This window comes from Carex rostrata, chromosome 8 (assembly GCF_964058835.1).
Source record: "Carex rostrata chromosome 8, lpCarRost1.2, whole genome shotgun sequence".
Taxonomy (NCBI): Eukaryota; Viridiplantae; Streptophyta; class Magnoliopsida; order Poales; family Cyperaceae; genus Carex; species Carex rostrata.
This window is the reverse complement of record NC_135925.1, coordinates 4,366,402-4,386,733: the sequence shown is the minus strand read 5'-3', so window position 1 is coordinate 4,386,733 and position 20,332 is coordinate 4,366,402. Positions and strand designations below refer to the sequence as shown.

Here is a 20,332-nt window from a genome sequence, read left to right as displayed (position 1 = left end):
TAATATGCCCCACAGATTCTACCTGAGAAAAAAAAAAACTCGATCAGATGCGTCAACAAAAACAACGTATTGTGTCCCTCAGTTGGGTGACCTGCATGGTAGGTATGTAAAGATTTCTGTAGCAAGGGGGTTGAACCTGATTTAACTAATGAAGACTCTGCTTAAGCTTCTTCGTCACAAGAAAAATTAGGTACAGCAAGACTGATGTATCTAGTGCACAAGTTGTTTTCTTTGATGGAAATTTGGTAGGTCCCCCTCATGCTTTTTTTTTTTTTTTTTTATTTGCTTTTGCTGTAGTGACCTCACAATGCTGTAATCAAGTCGTAAGTGCATTCCTTTCAGACTGTACTGGATAAGTTATTCTGTATATTTATGCTCTTATTGTTTTAATCAATTGATAGTAATAAATATTTTTTTCATTTCCTGCCATCATGCCTGTACTAAGGAGGCAATAGATTTGAGTTTCTCTTTCACACAAGTAGAACTTTGAGCATTCGCATTTCTCTGTTTCAAAAAATCTACAAGGAATGGATCTTATAAAGAAAGGAAATGATGGAACTGACACTAATTCCTAATAGCATAGTCACAAGATTTGTGAATTAAACACGAATAATTCGTTTTTTTGGTGATGCCGAACCGAACGCCGAATTATTACGTTGACCGAACTTTGACCTAATTAAACCTGAATAATTTGCAAATTTTAAGAATTTTATCCAAATTTTATGAATTATTCGCGAATTTTTTCCGAATTTTTTTAGGACATTTTTTTATTTTTTATTTTTTTGCTCTCTTGTAGGACTGAGATTTCTAGTCCGGGTAATTCCGAATCATTCCTGAATTATACCTAAATTATTTCCGAATCACGAATTTTTGACCTTGCCGAACCAAACCCAAATAATTAATTTGTCACTATGCCTATAATAAGCATTAAGCATAGAGATGAAAATTGACTTGAAAATTTACATGAAGCCTTTCAAATTTTTACATTGAATGGGCCAAATACTTATTTGCATCAAAGCAATTTCAATTGTGGAGTAAACCCCGACTCTATCATGGACCTTAAAGACCACAATGTAACAACAACTAAAATTTATTAAACACAGGCCTTGGGCCTTCGAGAAATTAACAAAATCGTCCTTTTGCAAATCCAATAGTTCCCCATTTTAAGTCGTTAAATAATATTTCCATACAGAAAATTGTCATGAAAGACAAGACAGGATTAAAAAGAAAAATTTGGAGTAAATGTTTGACATGGCAACAAAAATTTACCAAAAAGTTCGAATAAGTATTTGAAAGGCACCAAAAAATTTCTCTTCAAGTCCTCAAAGCAAATAATATTTTAGATCCATAACAGGCCCACAACTTCGCAACAAATAAAATAACCTCAAATGAAATCCGACAGCGCCTTGGAGCCTTCAGTATATACATGAAATCATCAGTAACTATAGGACAAGACCTGTAACCGGCTCAGGCTTCTTAGGAGGCTCTGAGTTGGCTGGTTTTTCTTTTGATTCCTCAACAGGCTCCTTAACAGTTTCTTCATTAGATTTCTCAACTGCTGGTTGTGGTGTTGACAGTGGAGTGAATTCACGGGTTTCGGATGGAGTAACAGTGGTTAGCCCGTCACCAACCGGGTTCAGTTCGTGTTCTGGTTGAGAACCCGGCTCAGCAGTGAGCTTCTCCTTGGCCTTGTTGAATGCACCGGTCACCCATGCAGCACTGGTTAGCACATACCTTTTCAAGCCACAAATTACTTTAATCAACAAGATAGCAGTGTACAAGGGAATCATAAGAAACAATAAGGTTTAGTCATGAAGTTCGTACCGTACAACCAAAATTATCTCTTTTTCTTATTCTCTTTGGCTTGAATTAAGACTAATCAAAGCTTAAATTGTATATGTTGAGTGCAAGCTTAATTGACATCAAAACTTTAAAATTAGGTTATATAGAGGCCTAATTGCACTACTAGCAATAACACACAAAGGGACAACTAGTATGAAAGGAGTTGGTACGCTACCAAGCAGATCCTTAACCAGAATAAAATGGAATCAAATATAGCATCTAAAGGCTGAAACTGAAATCCTTGGTTACGATATAAATATAACATACAGACGTAGCATTAAGAGCATGGTACCAGTAAAAATCATCAACCAGTTAACTTGCTCCAGGTTGCTAAACCTAGGGAGGAACTCTGTAATATCCTTTAATTGGTGTCACCCAACCCCATAACATTTTGGTCTTTGTTTTAATTTATTTTCCTGCATTATTTTCCAGAAAGTTCATCCAAATTCCAGTAATGCTAAATGCAAACCGATATCACCTAAAACTAGTGCACACCTGTTCTTCATAAGAGCGGACCCCGCATTGCTGATAGTCTGCTCCGCAGCAGCAAGGGTGGTACGGGTCTTCTCCGTGACCTGGTACTTTTGGTCCATCTCCTTCACCTTGAGATCCATCTCCTTCATCTTCTCAGTGAGGCCAATCTTGCGGTCCAATGAGGTTACCTTGGCCGAGGCAGTGGAGGTGATCTGGTGCTTTTCATCAAGATCCTTTGCCTTCTCCAAGGCATCCTTGCCAAGGACAAAGCCCTTTGCTAGCATAGCGGTCACCATGTCTTCGGCTTTTTGTAGTGCTGACTGTGGGCCCGTGGTTGGGGGCATCACATCAGCTGCGGCCTAGGAATTATAGAGATGTTTTCCATATAAGAACAACAATTGCTTGAAAAATGGAAAGCTTTAAAAATGTCCTTGCATAGCTCTCTACATGCTTGCACTCTTGATAAGAGTCTCTGACAAATTGATTCAGCGCAATAATTTTCACATATAGGAACATTTCCATTTGACAATCTGTAGTTTTTTAACTTTCAAGTAACCTGATCTTAAATTATCATCATTTTTTTTGGTCAGTGAGATCACGTGCATTGCCTCTGACTTTCTACAAAGGTTTTAACCATACCATTTCAATTCCTACTTACTGGTTGTAATATAACGTGCCACTAGATAATCAACCTTGGTACTTAACTTGCCTAATAAATCACTATAAATTATTCATTTTATGAATCCTTTCGAGTTTCAAATAGTGAATGAGAAAAGATATAGATATAGAAATGTGAACAAAGCACTCAATCACCAAGAAACTTGCAATTAGCTACATTATCTGAGTATGTAGTCCATTAGATGATGTAATCAATTTGATACAAAAATTCAGACTAGATCTATATTCCCTTCAGCATAACCAACTCAAATTCTGTCTTTGAAGTTTGCTGAACGTATATAAGCAGATCCGATTACGTTAACATTAAATCTTAGCACAATGTAGTTATGTTGTACTTAGACTTCCGATTCCAACAGTTCTGTCATTTAAAGTTCAGAAATGTTGGGGTTTAAATTCAAGTACGAAAAAGTACTACCCAAGGAAAAACTGGAAAGTATTAAGAGTAATTTTTTTATATGAACCAACAAAGGTATATCTAGTATAGTATACCTCTCTTTGCGCAACTAAGGCCTCAGCAGGGAGTTCATAATCTGTGGCTGGCATGACTACGACTGACATGTCAACAATGGTTGCTCCCTACAAAATAAGCCAAACAACCAAAACCAGTTAAAAAGATAAGTATAGAAACATTTTTGAACAAAATTTAGAAACTTCAGCAATAACTCTCCAGCAAATCTAACTATCCAAGTGCGACATCAAATTTGCAACCAACTGAATGGACTCATCATTCGAAAATGTAGTGTCCAAGTTCTGTCGTTCTTTTACTCTTTATTGTTTGATTGGTTTATTTGAGGTAATTTCAGAGATCACTCGAAGCTCTTATATCAAGCTAAGACCCGAAAATGATTTACAAGAGTATTTCAAAGCCTCAATTTGAGTTCTCAAGTAATAATATAATATCCAGTATGGCCAGAAAAGACATTTTCCACTAAAATACCCCAAAGAAAATTGTACCAATACAATGTATCATAAAAAAGGTTATATACCGTGAGAAGCATAGCAGTCTCAGCCCCCTGAGTATCCTTGAATGTGATGTATGCAATCTGAGACAAGTCATTTTCTCTGAAAAGAATATTAAGGTTGATTATTATGAAACTTTATTTCTTTACAAAATGATAAATAAAATCTATAATGGAAAACTCCTACATACTTTTGCATTTCAACATATACAATGTCGCCAGAGAAGGAGAAGAACTCCTTCAAGTCTCGTTGAGAAGCTTGCAGAGAAACATTACTGACCTTAACTGTGGTTACCTTCAAATAAAAATTACAAGAAAAGGAATTCAATTAGTTCCCTAAAAACAACAGTTTATTACTTATCTGATCTGTCATGTAATTTTTAAATATAAAATTAAACCTTTGATGAAACCATTATAATCAGATTAATTGGGTAAAGTTTTCACTTTTCACAAGTTCACAGAAAAGGGTAAAATATTATGGCAAAGTTTCACAAATGGTAAATGAAATCCACAACATTTGTAGAACAAATATAAAATAACAAAGAACTTCAGGAAGTGCAGTGAGTTCCTTGAAGTTAATTTGAAAACGATTTGACAGTTACTACAGACAGTGATGCCTAAAGCAATCAAACTACCAAAATCCCAATTAGATAAAGGTAGATATCAACACCACCTTTACTGGAACCAAATTAAAATAGAAAACAAGGAAGGAGAATGTTACATTTTGGAAAAGGTAAGTTTTCATATTGAACTACAAAATTACGCAATGCAACAATCGATCCTCAAATCTACCCCAAAATTAATTCGACGAACATAACTTAATCCTTCCTCGCTGTACTATTTTTCTTGAATGATTAAGTTCGTAAAACAAATCGAATCTGAAAGTCATAGAACAAAAACAAGTACGCATTGATCTCTCCCCAGATCATACTCCCATTAGAACCCCAAAATTTCTAGTATAAAATGTACATCGGGCATAAATAATTGATAGATATAAGATGGAAAAATCAATCCTTACCATCATCTTTGTAGAAATCGAAAAACCCTAAAACTTGGATTAAAAGAGAGAAGGCGAATGAAAAGAAATTTCTTTATACGAATCCCGCAGTTGAGTTCAAATAAAAGCGTTTAATTCTTTAACCTGCGCCACTAATCGTCCCCGAAACGTTGTGAACCGGGTCTTAAATAGTAAAACAGTGTCACATATTCATACTATTACAAAGAGATTTCATATCAGCTTAAGGTACCTCAATTTTTTATTTTGAATCATGTCCGTTCACTTATATAATCACGAATCTCAAAGGAGACCCTTGCATTACAAGCTTGGGCCGGATTGGCCCGAGTTCTGATCGGACGGTTCAAATTGAAACTCAAAACATTACATTACCTCAGATTATGCGGACTCATTACAAAGAATGGGCCCATTGATTTGGGGACAAAAAAAAGATACAATGGTAAACAGAGTTGACCATGTAAGGTGCTCACGTGGCAAACGTGTGGGCACAACTGACGAGAGCTATTACCATCAAAACTTAGATGATCTTGGTGTATATCATTTATTACGTTCGGAATACGACATGAGTACAAATCCTTTATTAATTGTTTTGAAGTAATACACCCGAAATTATTTATTATGGCATATGGGTTAACATATTTTACTAGAACATACCCAAATTATTTATTTCTGATATTTTTATTAACATGGTGCCTTATTTTATTTTATTGGAGTCTCATATGTTGCATATTTATAATTTTTCTTGTTGTGTATATAAATTTTTTTATAACTATTACCAAATTATAAGTTGTACAATCATATAATAAAAAAATTTTCTAAAATCTTAATAATAAGATTTCAATGAAAAAATAAAGTGGTGTATGTATTTGACACAAATATCAATATATTATTATTTTGAATAATAAGTTTTAGACAAAATAATTTTTTAATAAATGGGGACGACAGATACAAATCTCCATTATATTATTAAGCACGTTGGGTGTCTGATCCGCCAACGACTACGATTGAAAGATGAAACTTCGGATTTGATCTCAACCCTCCAATTACATAATTGGTCTTCTTTTGATTAAATGCATCGGTTTTATGTATAGAAGTCTAAATTTAATTAAAAAATATACTCACCACATGTGCTACTACACGATACATTACAATTAAAATTGAACAAATTCTAAAATTTAGCTATATATTTATCTGTTTCCTTATTTCTTTGTTTCCATATTTCTCCTCTTTAATTGAGAAGACTCCACCTTCCATTTTCTTATTTCTTTGTTTCCTTACTTCTTAGGGCGTGCTATATTAAGCGCACTAATTGAGTTTTTGAGTGCTAAGATTTTTAATTCTAGTTTTGCCCTTACTCATTTTTTCTAATTGAATTAAGAATGAAGTCGGCCCTACTGATATTTCCACACCTCTTATTCTCCTAATTGAGCAAAACAAGAAATAATGAAATACGTATCCCGTTGGAAATTTTAACTTCTACTCTTAAGTACTTAAAGAAATTAAATTATATACTCCTCTCTTATTCCACAATTCAAGTTAATTTCCAAATTCCAATATCTCGTCCACGGAAGAGGGGGCTATCCGATGGCCATCGGACCACTTTTGTGTTCGATGGGTTCTCTCACCGTCAGATCTGCTTTAGGATTCGTGTGTACTGATTTTAAAACAGAAGCGAAATTGCGGACGCGAATCCTAAAGCAGATCCGACGGTGAAGAGACCCATCGAACACAAAAGTGGTCCGATTGGCGTCAGACGCCCCCCTCTCCCCTCGTCCACCCCTTTTGTCATTCATTTTTAATTTATTGATTAAGAAAGTTCTTTACAAATAACCCTATAATATTTACATAGCCAACGGACATTTTTAAATTAAAAAAAAAAAAATATATATATATATATAGAGAGAGAGAGAGAGAGATGTGCTATGGTGCATTGCAATGCATGGAGGGGTTGGTGCATTGGACCATAAATCTAAAATTCAAAATCCAAATGGCCGATCCAAACCGTTCATCTTGTTCTCCATATTAATATGTACTTGGAGACCAAATTTTACATTTTTCTGAATTTTTTTACTATTTATTAAGTATTTTACAAAATTGTTGATCCAACGGTGGCTTAACAAAACAGTAAAATCAGCAGCCACCGTTGGATCAACAATTTTGTAAAATACTTAATAAATAGTAAAAAAATTCAGAAAAATGTAAAATTTGGTCTCCAAGCACATATTAATATGGAGAACAAGATGAACGGTTTGGATCGGCCATTTGGATTTTGAATTTTAGATTTATAGTCCAATGCACAAACCCCTCCATGCATTGCAATGCACCATAGCCCATCTATATATATATATATATATATATTTACATAGCCGAACTAACCATCTAGGCTCTAGCCTATCTCACTGAATATATATGTATATTCCAGTTTCATACCAATACTCATCTATAACTCCATTCGCACCAGTGATTACAAATCAACAGTATTTGCACCACTACCTTATCTCAACCTGAGTCTCGGACCTTGGTATTTGCACTATTTTTGAGGAGTTCGAAAATATTCTTCGATTACATTCTCACCACAGTGCCCACATACCGGCAGCCCACACAAATATCCCATATACGATGTTGAGTTGTGTCATGCGCGGCACGTCATTACTACACAACTCGATATGTGAATTCACATTGTGTTGCACGTCATTCTTAATAAAATATTTTTGACTATCCCCTTCAAATCTCATTTTGATTCCAAATTGCTCTTCTGTACGAAAAAAATGAAAATGGGTAGATTACAAATAATGCAAGATTAGTGATACCGTGTAATGTCAGTGTTGTCAAGAACAAAAGAGAAAGTTATTCAAGTTTAACGATCAAGGACTTTTGAATATGATATTAAGTAGACTTTGACATACTTCTGATTTGTTCAGGACCTAAAATGATCAAAGTAGGCTTAATGACTAGAAGTAGAAGATAAATAATCATTGTTTTTAGCTCCGCAAATACTACTAACTGCATGCATGGAGTTCTGCGACATTGTTGTGAACTTGTGAGTGCTTCCGAAGGAGAAAGACCACCTAGTACGTAGTGCACGGTGTGTCCGTGACACCGGGTAACACGAACGGCTAAGAACATGGAACGACACGTCTAAGCTGACACCGGGTAACACGATCGGCTAAGAACATGTCACGAATGTGCTGGCACGACACATGTTCTGGACACGTCAGGGCACGATACGTCACGGTTTCAAGTCACTGCCTGGTATATCAGTTCGGGTTATGGATCAGTAACAACAACTCATCTTCTATTTCACAATTGTCACTGGCACAACCTTCTTTCCACCCGATCAAATTCAAATCTGGAGCCAACAAGCAATGGATCATGCAGGAAGGAAAGACTGAGTCACCACACCATTTACTGAGAAACAACCCTACTTTTTATGTACCAGCCTCCTACCTTTTCGATATGCCTGCCTTAGTGCTCTTTCTCCCACAACTCGAAAACGACAATTTAATTGAAGTTTTTTTTTTTAGTGCTGAGAATTGGGTAAAATTTATATTTGGTTTTAATTTTTTCTTTTTTTTTTGGAAAAATCAAACTTTCTCGTGAATCTTTGATTTGCAGCAGTAGAGATAGAGAGATGAGACTTAGAGGTGAAGAGAGATGGAAATTATCATATCAAAACACAGACGATGATAAGGCTGTGGTGAGTCTAGCGTCATTCCGGCTCTTGAGACATGTAGATATTTCTACAAGTATTTGTTGTTAATTTCTATAGTGTACATGAAAGTAAATATTACTTAATATGAAGGCAGGTTTTTCTCTTGCAAGGGCTATTATTTTTGTTAACTTTTATTCTTAAAATAGGAGAGCGAATAAAGGCTCCTTTCATTTCTTAATTAAGCAAAGGGTAAAACTGAAATTATTGGAAAAAAAAATTCTCTCAGCACTCAAAAACTCAAATGATGCTCTTAGAATAACACTCCCCTTACTTCTTCTTCGTTTCTATACGGATCACAATGGAAATTATTATTTTTTTATTTCCTTATTTCTTTTTCTCTGTTTGTATACATATTGTTGTGGGTAGTTTAGAATATATTTCCAATATATAACATATCAATGTGTGTGTGTGTGTTCTAAATTGGAAACAAAGAAGAAGAGGAATATAAATTGGAACGTGTGTGTGAATATATATTTCTCTTATAATATGTGTGTGTATATCCTATACATACACACGATAACACTTTTTATTTATATTTTTTGATATCATATTATATGTCGATATTGAATTGTTGTACAATATTTGATATTAGATTCGAATCGAGCTATTAACATGTGTCTTAATTTTTGGATAATTATTATTATTTTCATTGATATTTTTTTCTTATAGTATGTCTCTATTGCAACGCACGGGTATGATACTAGTATATGTTAACCCATATGCCATAGAGGCATTGTCAATTATATTAGCTTAATTGAAATAGTTTCAATATAATAAGTTATATCGGCAAGTAATTTATTTTATAACTATAACATCCTTAGAAAAGTTATCAAACGGTAAAATCGTGTAATTATTTATTATAAATTAGTAGCTTGTATATTAAATTTGGTAAAATTTGAAAACCAATTAGTCAATTAATTGAGGACTTTAAAAAAACCCCACAACACATTTTATCGGCACATTTAATAAATACATAACATATCTAGAAGTTTTAATTTTGTTTTATTTCATTTCATTGTCAAAAAAAAATTCTTAATACTGTATATACATGTACGACTTTAAACCGTGTTCCGGGTGCACCCAAAACTGCCTCCTTTTTAATTTTCACTCCGAAGAGAATTTATAAAGTCTTTTTGAAACAATTAGTTGCCGTGACTTGAGTACACGTATCCTGAGTGGCTAACATTTCAGAGATCAGTTGCCTACAATTTCAGATTGTTTAAATTAATTTAAGATTATGCTCAAACAAATATTGGTTCAGGATACTTTACTAAATATAGACTGTTTAACCTGTCCATGTATAACTTGAAATGTTTGAGCTACACCATTTAAAATATTTTCTGTTCCAAAATTCATATTTTTAAGAAGTATGAAAGATTATAATTTTTAGTGGGTTAATTGATTCACATGCAAATAATTAACCATATATTAGACTGGGCGTTGAATTGAATTAAATTATTGTGATTTAAACCAAAACACTGAACAAATTTTGATGCCCAAAATAAGGAAAACATTAAAAAGCATTCCGAAAATATTCATATAAAGAGATCAAATTTCAATGATACAAAACAGAAACAGCATCGTTATTTTATCAGGAAAAGTTTAAGAGAGCACATAGATAAAGGAGTTTGGCTAATATAACATCAGTGTCATTTCAACCTATATAACACCAACTCTAAAACCTATAAAATCGACTTCAAACAGTGAATCCAAACCGTTTAAACCGATCTACTTCATTAGTTGTGCATTTACATGCAAAATTTATAACTTTTCGAATTTATTTAGTATTAAGTCAAGCGGTCAAATGTGTGAGTTTTTAAGTTAATTTTAATACATTAATTTTTCAATATTTTTACCGCTTGATTTGATACTAAAATAACTCGAAAATATAAAAAAATTGTATGTAAACGCATCACTCATAATGTAAATCGATTTGAACGGTTTAGATTAGTTGTTCGAAGTCGATTTGATAGGTTTTAGAATTGATGTTATATAGGCTGAAATGACACTGATGTTATACTAGCCAAACTCTAGATAAAGTGTAGAGGAAATAAATATTAGTAACAATAAGAAAGAATCCTAAATCAAATCGTTCATTTATTTTGTTGCCAACTTGGGGAGGGAGAACAATTCAGACATAGAATGTTGTCGAATATAGAAGGCAATTTACATCAATGCATGGAATATTTTATCACCATAGCCATATGGCTTGTCTGCTTGATGGAGCAAATCAAGAGAAGTAGAGAACCTGTCAGGATTAATCATGTCATGACAAACACCATCATTAGATATTATTTTTTTAAGATTGGCAGAGCCGTATTGATAAAAAAAAATTATTTATAAAATTCCTACTCTATTATTAATTACAAGTAAAAAATATATTACACAATGTTTGTTTGAAAAAAATTAATTTAACAAACATGCACTTCACAAATGTTTGTTTGAAAAAAAATAATTTATTTCTCTCACGCCAGAGGACCAAAACCCCTGTAGTCCAAATTATACTCCAACGTTCCCTCTCTATTATCGTCATTCCATGCATTCCCTTTGTCCAAACACGTCATATACTTTGATTGCTACAAAAGGGGATATTGTTTCTAGCAAATTAGCAATACATATGTGATAACCCGTTTGCAGTCCAAATTATACTCCAACGTTCCCTCTCTATTATCGTCATTCCATGCATTCCCTTTGTCCAAACACGTCATATACTCTGATTGCTACAAAAGGGGATATTGTTTCTAGCAAATTAGCAATACATATGTGATAACCCGTTTGCACCGTACAACCCCTCGCTAGCAGAACCATCATTAGATATTTGGTTTCTTTAATCTTTCATACTATGAAAAAGAAACGATGGGTTTGGATAGAATTTTAGTATAAATTCAAATAAGAATTTTGTATTCATATCCAATAAAAATAAATTAAGGATTCAAATGTGGATCATTATGTGTTATTGCACATGTTTTTAATCGGATTTAGAACATATTGATATCTTAGTTTAAATGTCTAAAATAGCAAAATACTTATATAACACCAGTGACTGTATTATTTTATATTATAAAGGTACATACTAAAAATAATGTCTTAAATTAAACTAATTTATATAGTTAATTATGATTTAATTTTTTTTGTGCACATGTGATGCATATAACTTTGAACTCAATTACTAATATTTAATATAATATAATAACATTACTCATCGGTTTTTTAACAAATTTCAGATTTGGATCATGTAATATCCATAAGTAGGGTTTCAATATCTCATCATACCTCATATTTTATATATTTATTTTCAAATATTCATATATATATACGAATTTATATAATAAGGGGGGTTGTTTTTCAAGATTATTCATACGCATATTCAATAATTTTTTCACATATATTTCTTATATTCATATGCGAATTCGTTTATGCGTCGAACTATCTACATTAGTGCCTAAATATAAATATTTTGGAGCTTACTATAACTACAATACATAAGTTTGTAGGACGGATCTAAGACTTAGTTAAGAATGACTAAGACTCAGAGGTGAAAACGGAGTATCCATCTAAGACTTAGTTAAGAATGACTAAGACCCAGAGGTGAAGACGGAGCGGATACGTAGCAGATAGTGATAAAATCATATCCATTTTTTTTTCATTTTTCGGATACAGATACGAAGTGAATATTAGACGGATACGGATACGGATACAAATCCGAATCAGATCAGATATTAATTAAATAATATAAAAATTATTAAAAATTATTAAAGTTCAAAATATTTATCTAATTACAATGGTGAATAACATAGATTTTTCATAATATATATTAAAATATATGATATAGATCTACTATTCGGATACGGATAACTGAAACGTAAAACCATATCAGTATCCTTATCCACAAGGATATTCGGATATCGGATATCCACATTTAAGTTTTTGAATACAGATTGAATATGAATCGGATATTATCCATACCGTTTTCACCTACTAAGACACCTATAATTTTAAATTTTAATCATATATATTGAATTAAACTAAGACCACTATTGTGCATTTTAATTTCTAGCTATTTCTATCAAAATTTTCTTGTTCATCCCTATAATAAGTTTGGATGGAATTTGGGACGGAGGCACTAATAAGAAATGAAAGTCAATGACCCCATTTATTTTCAAAATATTCATGTTCATGGTAATTTTCTATATAGTTTAGATAGAAAATGTTATGAGTACCGTCAGGAGTAGAGTCAGACTTTTAGATTATGGAAGTCAAACGTAAATAAAAGTCAATCATATAAAATTTTCCTATTATCCATAATATTTTATCTTAAACTATATTAAAAATAAGGTCCAAGTGAAAAAAAAAATTAAAAATGAATGGAGTCTATAGACTAGATTTGTCTCTGGATATCATAAAATTGATTCGCTTTCGCAATATAAAATTTTATATCCTTGACCTTCATTCACATTTAACTCTTATAATTTAAAGTTCTAGCTCCATCCCTCAATAGAATTGTTGATCCAAAGGCAATATTTTCACCTTTGGCCATAACAAGGAAAGTGATGCTTCAAGAATTAAATCTGCGACATACATTTATCTTCGGGTACATGTTGACTTACTCCAGAGGCCACATAATTGTAACAATTAATTACATTGTCCTGATCACATGTGCTTTTATTGTAGATCAATGCACCATAAATTTATCCTAAATTAGTACCTGCGTTAGGAAGGTACATAACTAGGGGGAAAACTTGGGTCCGATACCCATCGGACTCAAACTGAGTTCGATGGGTTCCAAAACCGTCCGATCTACATTAAGATCTGTGCACGTCGCTTTAATATCCTTGCACATTTTTTCAATATCCGTGCGCACGAATCTTAAAGAGGATCGGACGGTTTTAGAACCCATTGGACCCAAGTTTGTTCCCCATAACTAGAGGTCTAGAGCTGCAAATGAGTCTTTTGAGTTTCAAGTGACTCGATCCAATTCAAGCTCCTCTTGCAATTATTTATCATGTTGGGTCAGTTCAAAATTGAATGCAATTTTGAGCTGAAATACGCCAATTCAAGTTGAATAAAATGCATAATATTATTTGAATTAAAATTTTCATAATCACTATGTAAAATTCTAATTATTAGATTGCAAGCATACATTTAACATTTTATGGGAAAAATTGAACTATATAAATTTTTTAAAATATTAAAAAATTAAACTAAATTTCAATATAAAAATTTTAAAATTTAAAATTATGAAGATGACTAGCATTCCGACTTAACTGTAAATTTGTCTATAAATATACCTTAGAGCTTGGATAAGCGAATTTGACTAGTTTAAGAGTTCATCCGGTTCTACTCAATATATAGTTGTATTCTATGTCACTTATTTATGTTTTCTTACACTCTCTTTCTATATACTGGTATATATTGTCTCTCATATTTTGACACCGAGGAGTACTGGATGAAGATATTTTGACAAGCATACATTGAACATGTTCTATGTACTGGTACTGTTTATGGAGGATTGGAGAATTAAGCTGTGAAGATAGTTCAATTGATATCAAATTAAATACCATCTGATGACAGATCGTAATCATTTAATTCGTGTTAAAATTCGCATGTCCAATTTAAATTTATGAAATAATTATAATATTAGTTTTTCGTACGACTCTCATCCCAAATGAAACATCAAAATCAAATTAAATGATTAAATCCATACCCATCGGAAAATCGTACCCCTCCTCCCATCTAATTCCATCTAATTCCTGATCACTATCTCTCCTTGTTGTTTTTTCTTTTTGTGTACGTGTTTTCTCCTTTTTTTTTTTTTTTTTCTATGAATCCATACAAGAGTTTGGCTCCTCTCTTAAAAGCATTATTTTTAAATGCAGCCACATAGACCGCATATGTGTATGCTATTTGCTACCGCGTTCAAAATATCATGCAGTCATATATATGTGGATTGCATATGCAATTATGCGGATGCATAATACTACATCCAACACTATCAGTAGTGAAGGTAGTATACAACAGGGATAGACAGTTGCCTACACCTGAAAAAAAAAATTAGATCAAGTTAAAAAAACAAATCTTGCCTACTTCTGAAAATTAAATTTGCCTATTTTTGATCAGTCCAGCTCAATTAAATCTACCTATTTAGAAATTTTAATTAGCGCTATCCGCTACTCTTTTAAGTTCTAACCCGCTAACTTAACCAACTCGCTAGTCTGCTACTCTTTTAACTTATAAATAGCGGAACAAATGTAATAAAATGCGGTCTATGCGGCCAGATATGCGTATTCGGTTGTAATCTACATAGAAATCTGTATGCGGTCAATATATGTGGTTCCGCATATGCGGCTGCATATTCGGCCTATATTACTACCGCATATTATTATCGCATAATCAGCTGCATATTACCGCGTATTTATTTATATGATACCTCATATTACCGCATATTACCGTAGATGACCGCGTATTACCACATACTTATTACGGTGGACAAATATAATGCATATGACTGCATATTACTTCATATGGCCGCATATTAAAGAAGGGGCTTAGATATGAATTAACTTCAAATTAGTTGTTTACTGTGGATAAATATATCTCTTTTATGAAAGAAGGATATATCTTTGTTCTTTTTTTCATCTAGTCTAAATTATAGATGAGTTATAAATCACATAACCATTTGAAAAACATCCAATTAATTGTAATGCTTCTGTGGCTCTGTTATTTAATTTAAATTTGATGCTGATTTGTGATATGTAAAACAATATTTGTTATAAATATTTGATTGAGTTACAACTTTTTATATTTATATCTATTATTTTAACTTCTTATTTATTTTAATTGAATTACATATATGCTTTCCTATTTAGTTGTATTATAAATATTTTTGTCTAACTCTGACAAAAATCCTGACTTCGCCACTGAACACTATTCATGCAGACACATATGCAGATAGCTAGGAGTTAATTAGGATTTTCTGTTAGGAGTACTCCATTTTATGCATCCAAAATTGTCTCAAGAACTTGACTTTTAAGAAATTGGATTATAAGGTATTATTCTCACCTAATTTTTAAGGAATTAATATGATAAATTTCTCAAACATATTCTCAAACTATTTTAGAGTTCAACAACAGTTCATTTTAAAATCTGCCTATACGGTATGCCACTCCTTTTGCATATATGAAAAAACCGTAAAACATTGCTCAAAGTGAGACCCAATTTGATTGCAACATCTGACAGTTCGTTACCTTAGTTATTGATAGATGATCAATGATTCATATTAATAAGGATAAAAAGAATGAACGGCTCAGATTAATTCTCGCTCGTTTAATTATAGAACCAATTTAGAATATTTGGTTCGATAACTGGAAATGTTTTGAGACTGAAAATTTAATCGTCTTTTAAATTAATCTCTGACACACCACACGCTGCAAGCTTTTATCTGTGCAGCCTTATATTTAGTGGCATACAAGATAAGGAGAAGAAAGATGTAAAGTAGAAGAAAAAACAGAAAGAAGCACTATCTTATTTTTCATTTTCTTTTGTAATTTGTCCTTTATATTAGTTACACCTCAATTTAAAATTAGCAAAATTTAAAATTTAAAAGATCACATGAAGTAAAGAATAGCATTCATTAATCAAATCTTAAATTAAGCATTCAATAAAATAACTAATCCAATAAAATTTATTTTCTGTCTTTTCTTCTTAGCTTTACCCAAAATATATAAATTAACAAGAAAAAAACCACTTGTACACTATAGTTGTTTAATCGTAACTCGTAAGGGTTCTTCAGTTCTTCTATCAGTGACTATTGATAAGTTGCTTAGAATACTCATTGTTCGACTAAAATTAATTTGATATCTATTTGAACTATTGGAGTAGGGATCTATTTTGAAATTCGTGTTAGATTAAATCGACTGACTTAGATCTTATTTTACGGTCAGGTAGAGAAGAAAATACGTGACATGCCGTGATGTGCTGTGATAAACACGTTGTGATTTGGTCACATAATGTAATCAACTTTTTTTTTGCACGTGACATGACGTGACTAAAATAGTGGCAAATATTCATGTCACGCGAATGGTCACATCACGTGTGGTCCCGCCATGACTATAGGTGATGTAAATTAGTCACGTCAAACCTTTTTTTATATATTAATTTAAATTGTTAAAAATTCAGAAAAAAAATATGAAAAATTCTAAAAATTCTAAAATAAATAAATAATGTTGTAAACCTTTTTTTTTAAAGAAATGTCGTTGGACATAGGGCTGGCAACGAATCGAATCAAATAGAACTTATTCCAGTTTGAGTTTGAGTTTGAATAAGATTCAAATCGAATTAATTGTGAACTATAGATTTTTCGAATCGAAGTCAATTGAATTACGAACTACAATTTTTTTTTGGCAGCCCGGGTTATATCGGTAGTTTATGCATTAGTTTTCTTCTCGCGGAACAAAATTCACATGGTTTTCTTTTACCTTTCATGAATTCACACTGATGGATTATGGGCCAGTTCAAGATTCCCTTACATTTACGCTGCTAGATTGATTAAAATCATTGCATGAACCTAGTCAAATGAAACTTATTCCATTGTTAATTTGTTACGCTGCTGAAACATTTTCCTATTATAAGTTATCATTATATTAACAATTTTGAGGTGTGATATAAGTTTGGTTTCTGCATTATTAAAGATTAATAGTTGAATCCATTAATTGCATTATTTGAGATTTGAAACCTAAATAGTTTGCAAATCAATTTCGAACGAATTATACCAAGTTTGAGTTTGATTTAAATAAGATTCGAACCGAACTGGCCGGTTTGATTTGTTTTAGAACAAACTAATTTCGAATCAAATTAAACTCAAATAAAATCACGAACTACGAATTTTTTTGCCACTCCTAGTTGGACATCCGATATTATTTTAAAAATTCAACTTACAAATATTTATTGGACTAAATTAGAGAGAATAAAAACCAGTACTGCATGAGTACCGGTATCACTGAATCTACACTAAAGAGAAACCTGAATACTCTGTACGTAACAAAAAAGAGAGTTGAAAGTTAACTAAAAAAAGCTGTATATTATATGTTTCATACTGTGACGTGACGTGACGTGACATGACGTGTAATTTTTGCTCGAATGCGATCACGTCATACAACATGCGAATCACGTCGTATAATCAACACACGTGACATGACATTCCGTGACATGATTGATCACAACGTAATAAATTTTCTTCTCTACAGTCAGGTATTACACATTTACACTGGATCTGAATTCGTTTGTCTATTTGTCGATGAATTTGTATCTTCCCAAGTACGAGAGGTACAATAACTAAATTTGGAACATTCTTTTTAGCTTTCCCGAATCTCAAAACAAAACTCCTATATTTTCAATAGGCATCACATTGGGTTTAGTTCGGTTAGAAAACTCTAATCAATATCTGTCATTTTAACCACTAAACTACAATCATACATTTAGCGTTTTATGTGAATGGTTAAACTATATAAAAATTTAGAATACAAAAATTAAATTAATTTTTAATATAAATAATTTTAAAATTAAAAATTATGAAGATGACTAAGTATTCCGACTCAACTGTATATTCGTTCATAAATGCATCTTCGAGATAGAGCTTGGATAAGCAAATTTCGACTCGTTTAAGAGTTCATCCGGTTCTACTCAATAGTTAATAACTTGTACTATGTGCCACTTTTTAACTATTGAACAGACAAGTATGATGTTAATATGTATTTTCAATATTGCAAAATTTATTTAAAGGGTTAGGTATCTGACTTTAAGCAAAAGAAAGAAGGCAAAGAACCGACCACAAATCTTTGCAACATGTGAACATGAACACTGATTCTTTATTCTTTAAGCCTCCTATTACAAAATGCAAAATAAGATGAGATCAGCTCATCATCTAATCAGTACTCTTATAATAGCACCTTAAATTTTTAGAGTAATGGGGAGGCAATCTTTCCAGAGAAGATCTCAGCTTCACATTTAATTAATCTCAGCCATGAATCACTGTCTGATTTTATATATCATTTTTCATGTGGTATTACGTGTAGAAGCATAAAACTAATTAAAAACTACCCAATTCAATGCAAAACATACTCTCAGTCATTGGTTTCTGCCACATCTTTTCAAGAAAAATATTCTCTGTTATTGTGTGTTCCCAACTCCGTATCATGGTTTGTTGTATTTCATGTTATGAGAGGAGCAGTCGCGTGTACATTTTTTTGGTTTTTGTTTGTAACTGTATGAACAATAGTTTATTAGTATAGTTATTTGGTATCTCCTTTTTGGTTATTCTTTTCTTTTATATGCTTTGAGAGCATCACAAACAAACAAGAGTGAGGCTATGGTACTATGCATATTACGATTTGTTACCGTGCTACGGCTCTATATTTGAGTTTTCAAATCCTCACGGTCGATCCAAACCATTCATCTTGTTCTCCATATTAATATGTGTTTGGAGACCAAATTTTACATTTTTTGAAATTTTTTTACTATTTTTTTAGGTTTATTGAAAATCACTGTTTTTGGATGGTCCAGAATTTTCAGATCAAGTGATTTTCTAAATATCTAAAAAAATAGTAAAAAATTTTCAAAAAATGTAAAATTTGGTCTCCAAACACATATTAATATGAAGAACAAGATGAACGGTTCGGATCGACCATTAGGATTTAAAAACTCAAATATAGAGCCGTAGCACGGTAACCACCCGTGATATGCATAGTACCATAGCCTCACTCAACAAACAATACACATTTAGTTGTTTTATGATTGTAGTATACTTATATGGCAACAATATGCTTAAAAACAACAATAAAAAAGTACTTAAAAACAAAACAGTATGTCAAATAAATGTTGTACTTTGTTAATGTAGTGGTTGTTAATTGTTGTATATTGTAAGTGACAAATAATGGCTTGTAAATTGTTTCATGTATTCTGTGTTTCATGTTATTGTACATTGTTTTTTGAGAGAACATGTAGTTGTACTTTGCTAATTTAGTGCTTGTAAATGAAAGGTACAAACGTAATAATTACTTGTAGCATAGATTCATAAACATACTTCAGATCTATCTGGAGACGGGGCTAGAGAGAAGGAGGGGGAGTCGGGTCTGGAGACGGAGTGCTTGAAAACAGGGGCAGGACTAGAAAATTGAAATAGAGCGCTAGATAAATAGGTTTTATGTAATTTCAATTTATGAGAGGGACTAATACTATAACTTTTTGTAGAAATTAATTTTTTTCAAAGGATAAAATAACAAATTCCAATTAATAGGGGTGCTTAGCACCCTTTTGACTATACATTCTTCCGCCTCTGCTTGAAAATGAAGGGTCCAGTTTCGAAAAAAATAATCTAGCGATTTTTTTTAATCAGATCTATCTGATCTGCACTATTTTTAAAGCATATCCAATAATCTGAAATGAAAATTAAAAGGGGCCTTTTAATTTGCAAAGTATGATAGTCTATCTCTTTATTTTTTTTACTCTTAAAACGAATTTTAGTTCTATACATTCATTTATTACTTTGTTTGATAAAAATAATCTATGAGGTGTCGCTTGGATTTATAATTTTCGAAAAAAGAAATGAAGCATAAACTAATCACATGTCATCTTATTTTTCATATATTGAAAAATTAT

General features: G+C 32.2%; 1 protein-coding gene across 1 annotated transcript; it reads right to left on the bottom strand.

The window, feature by feature from the left end:
- Positions 1-1,245: 1,245 nt before the first annotated feature.
- Positions 1,246-5,131, bottom strand: LOC144558281 (binding partner of ACD11 1-like). The gene is made up of 6 exons (XM_078307091.1): positions 4,972-5,131; positions 4,145-4,248; positions 3,981-4,056; positions 3,484-3,570; positions 2,338-2,675; positions 1,246-1,734 (listed from the first exon to the last, which is right to left on the bottom strand). Exons 1-6 carry the CDS (start codon positions 4,975-4,977, stop codon positions 1,443-1,445), a joined length of 903 nt encoding a protein of 300 aa, XP_078163217.1. The 5' UTR covers positions 4,978-5,131; the 3' UTR covers positions 1,246-1,442.
- Positions 5,132-20,332: the final 15,201 nt, after the last annotated feature.

What these genes read in the sequence shown, in the direction of transcription:
- LOC144558281 (XM_078307091.1), bottom strand. An exon ending in AGACTGCTATGCTTCTCACG is followed by an intron (nt 3,571 to 3,980) that starts GTATATAACCTT and finishes CTTATTTTGTAG; the next exon opens with GGAGCAACCATTGTTGACAT. An exon ending in CCTTAGTTGCGCAAAGAGAG is followed by an intron (nt 2,676 to 3,483) that starts GTATACTATACT and finishes TATAATTCCTAG; the next exon opens with GCCGCAGCTGATGTGATGCC.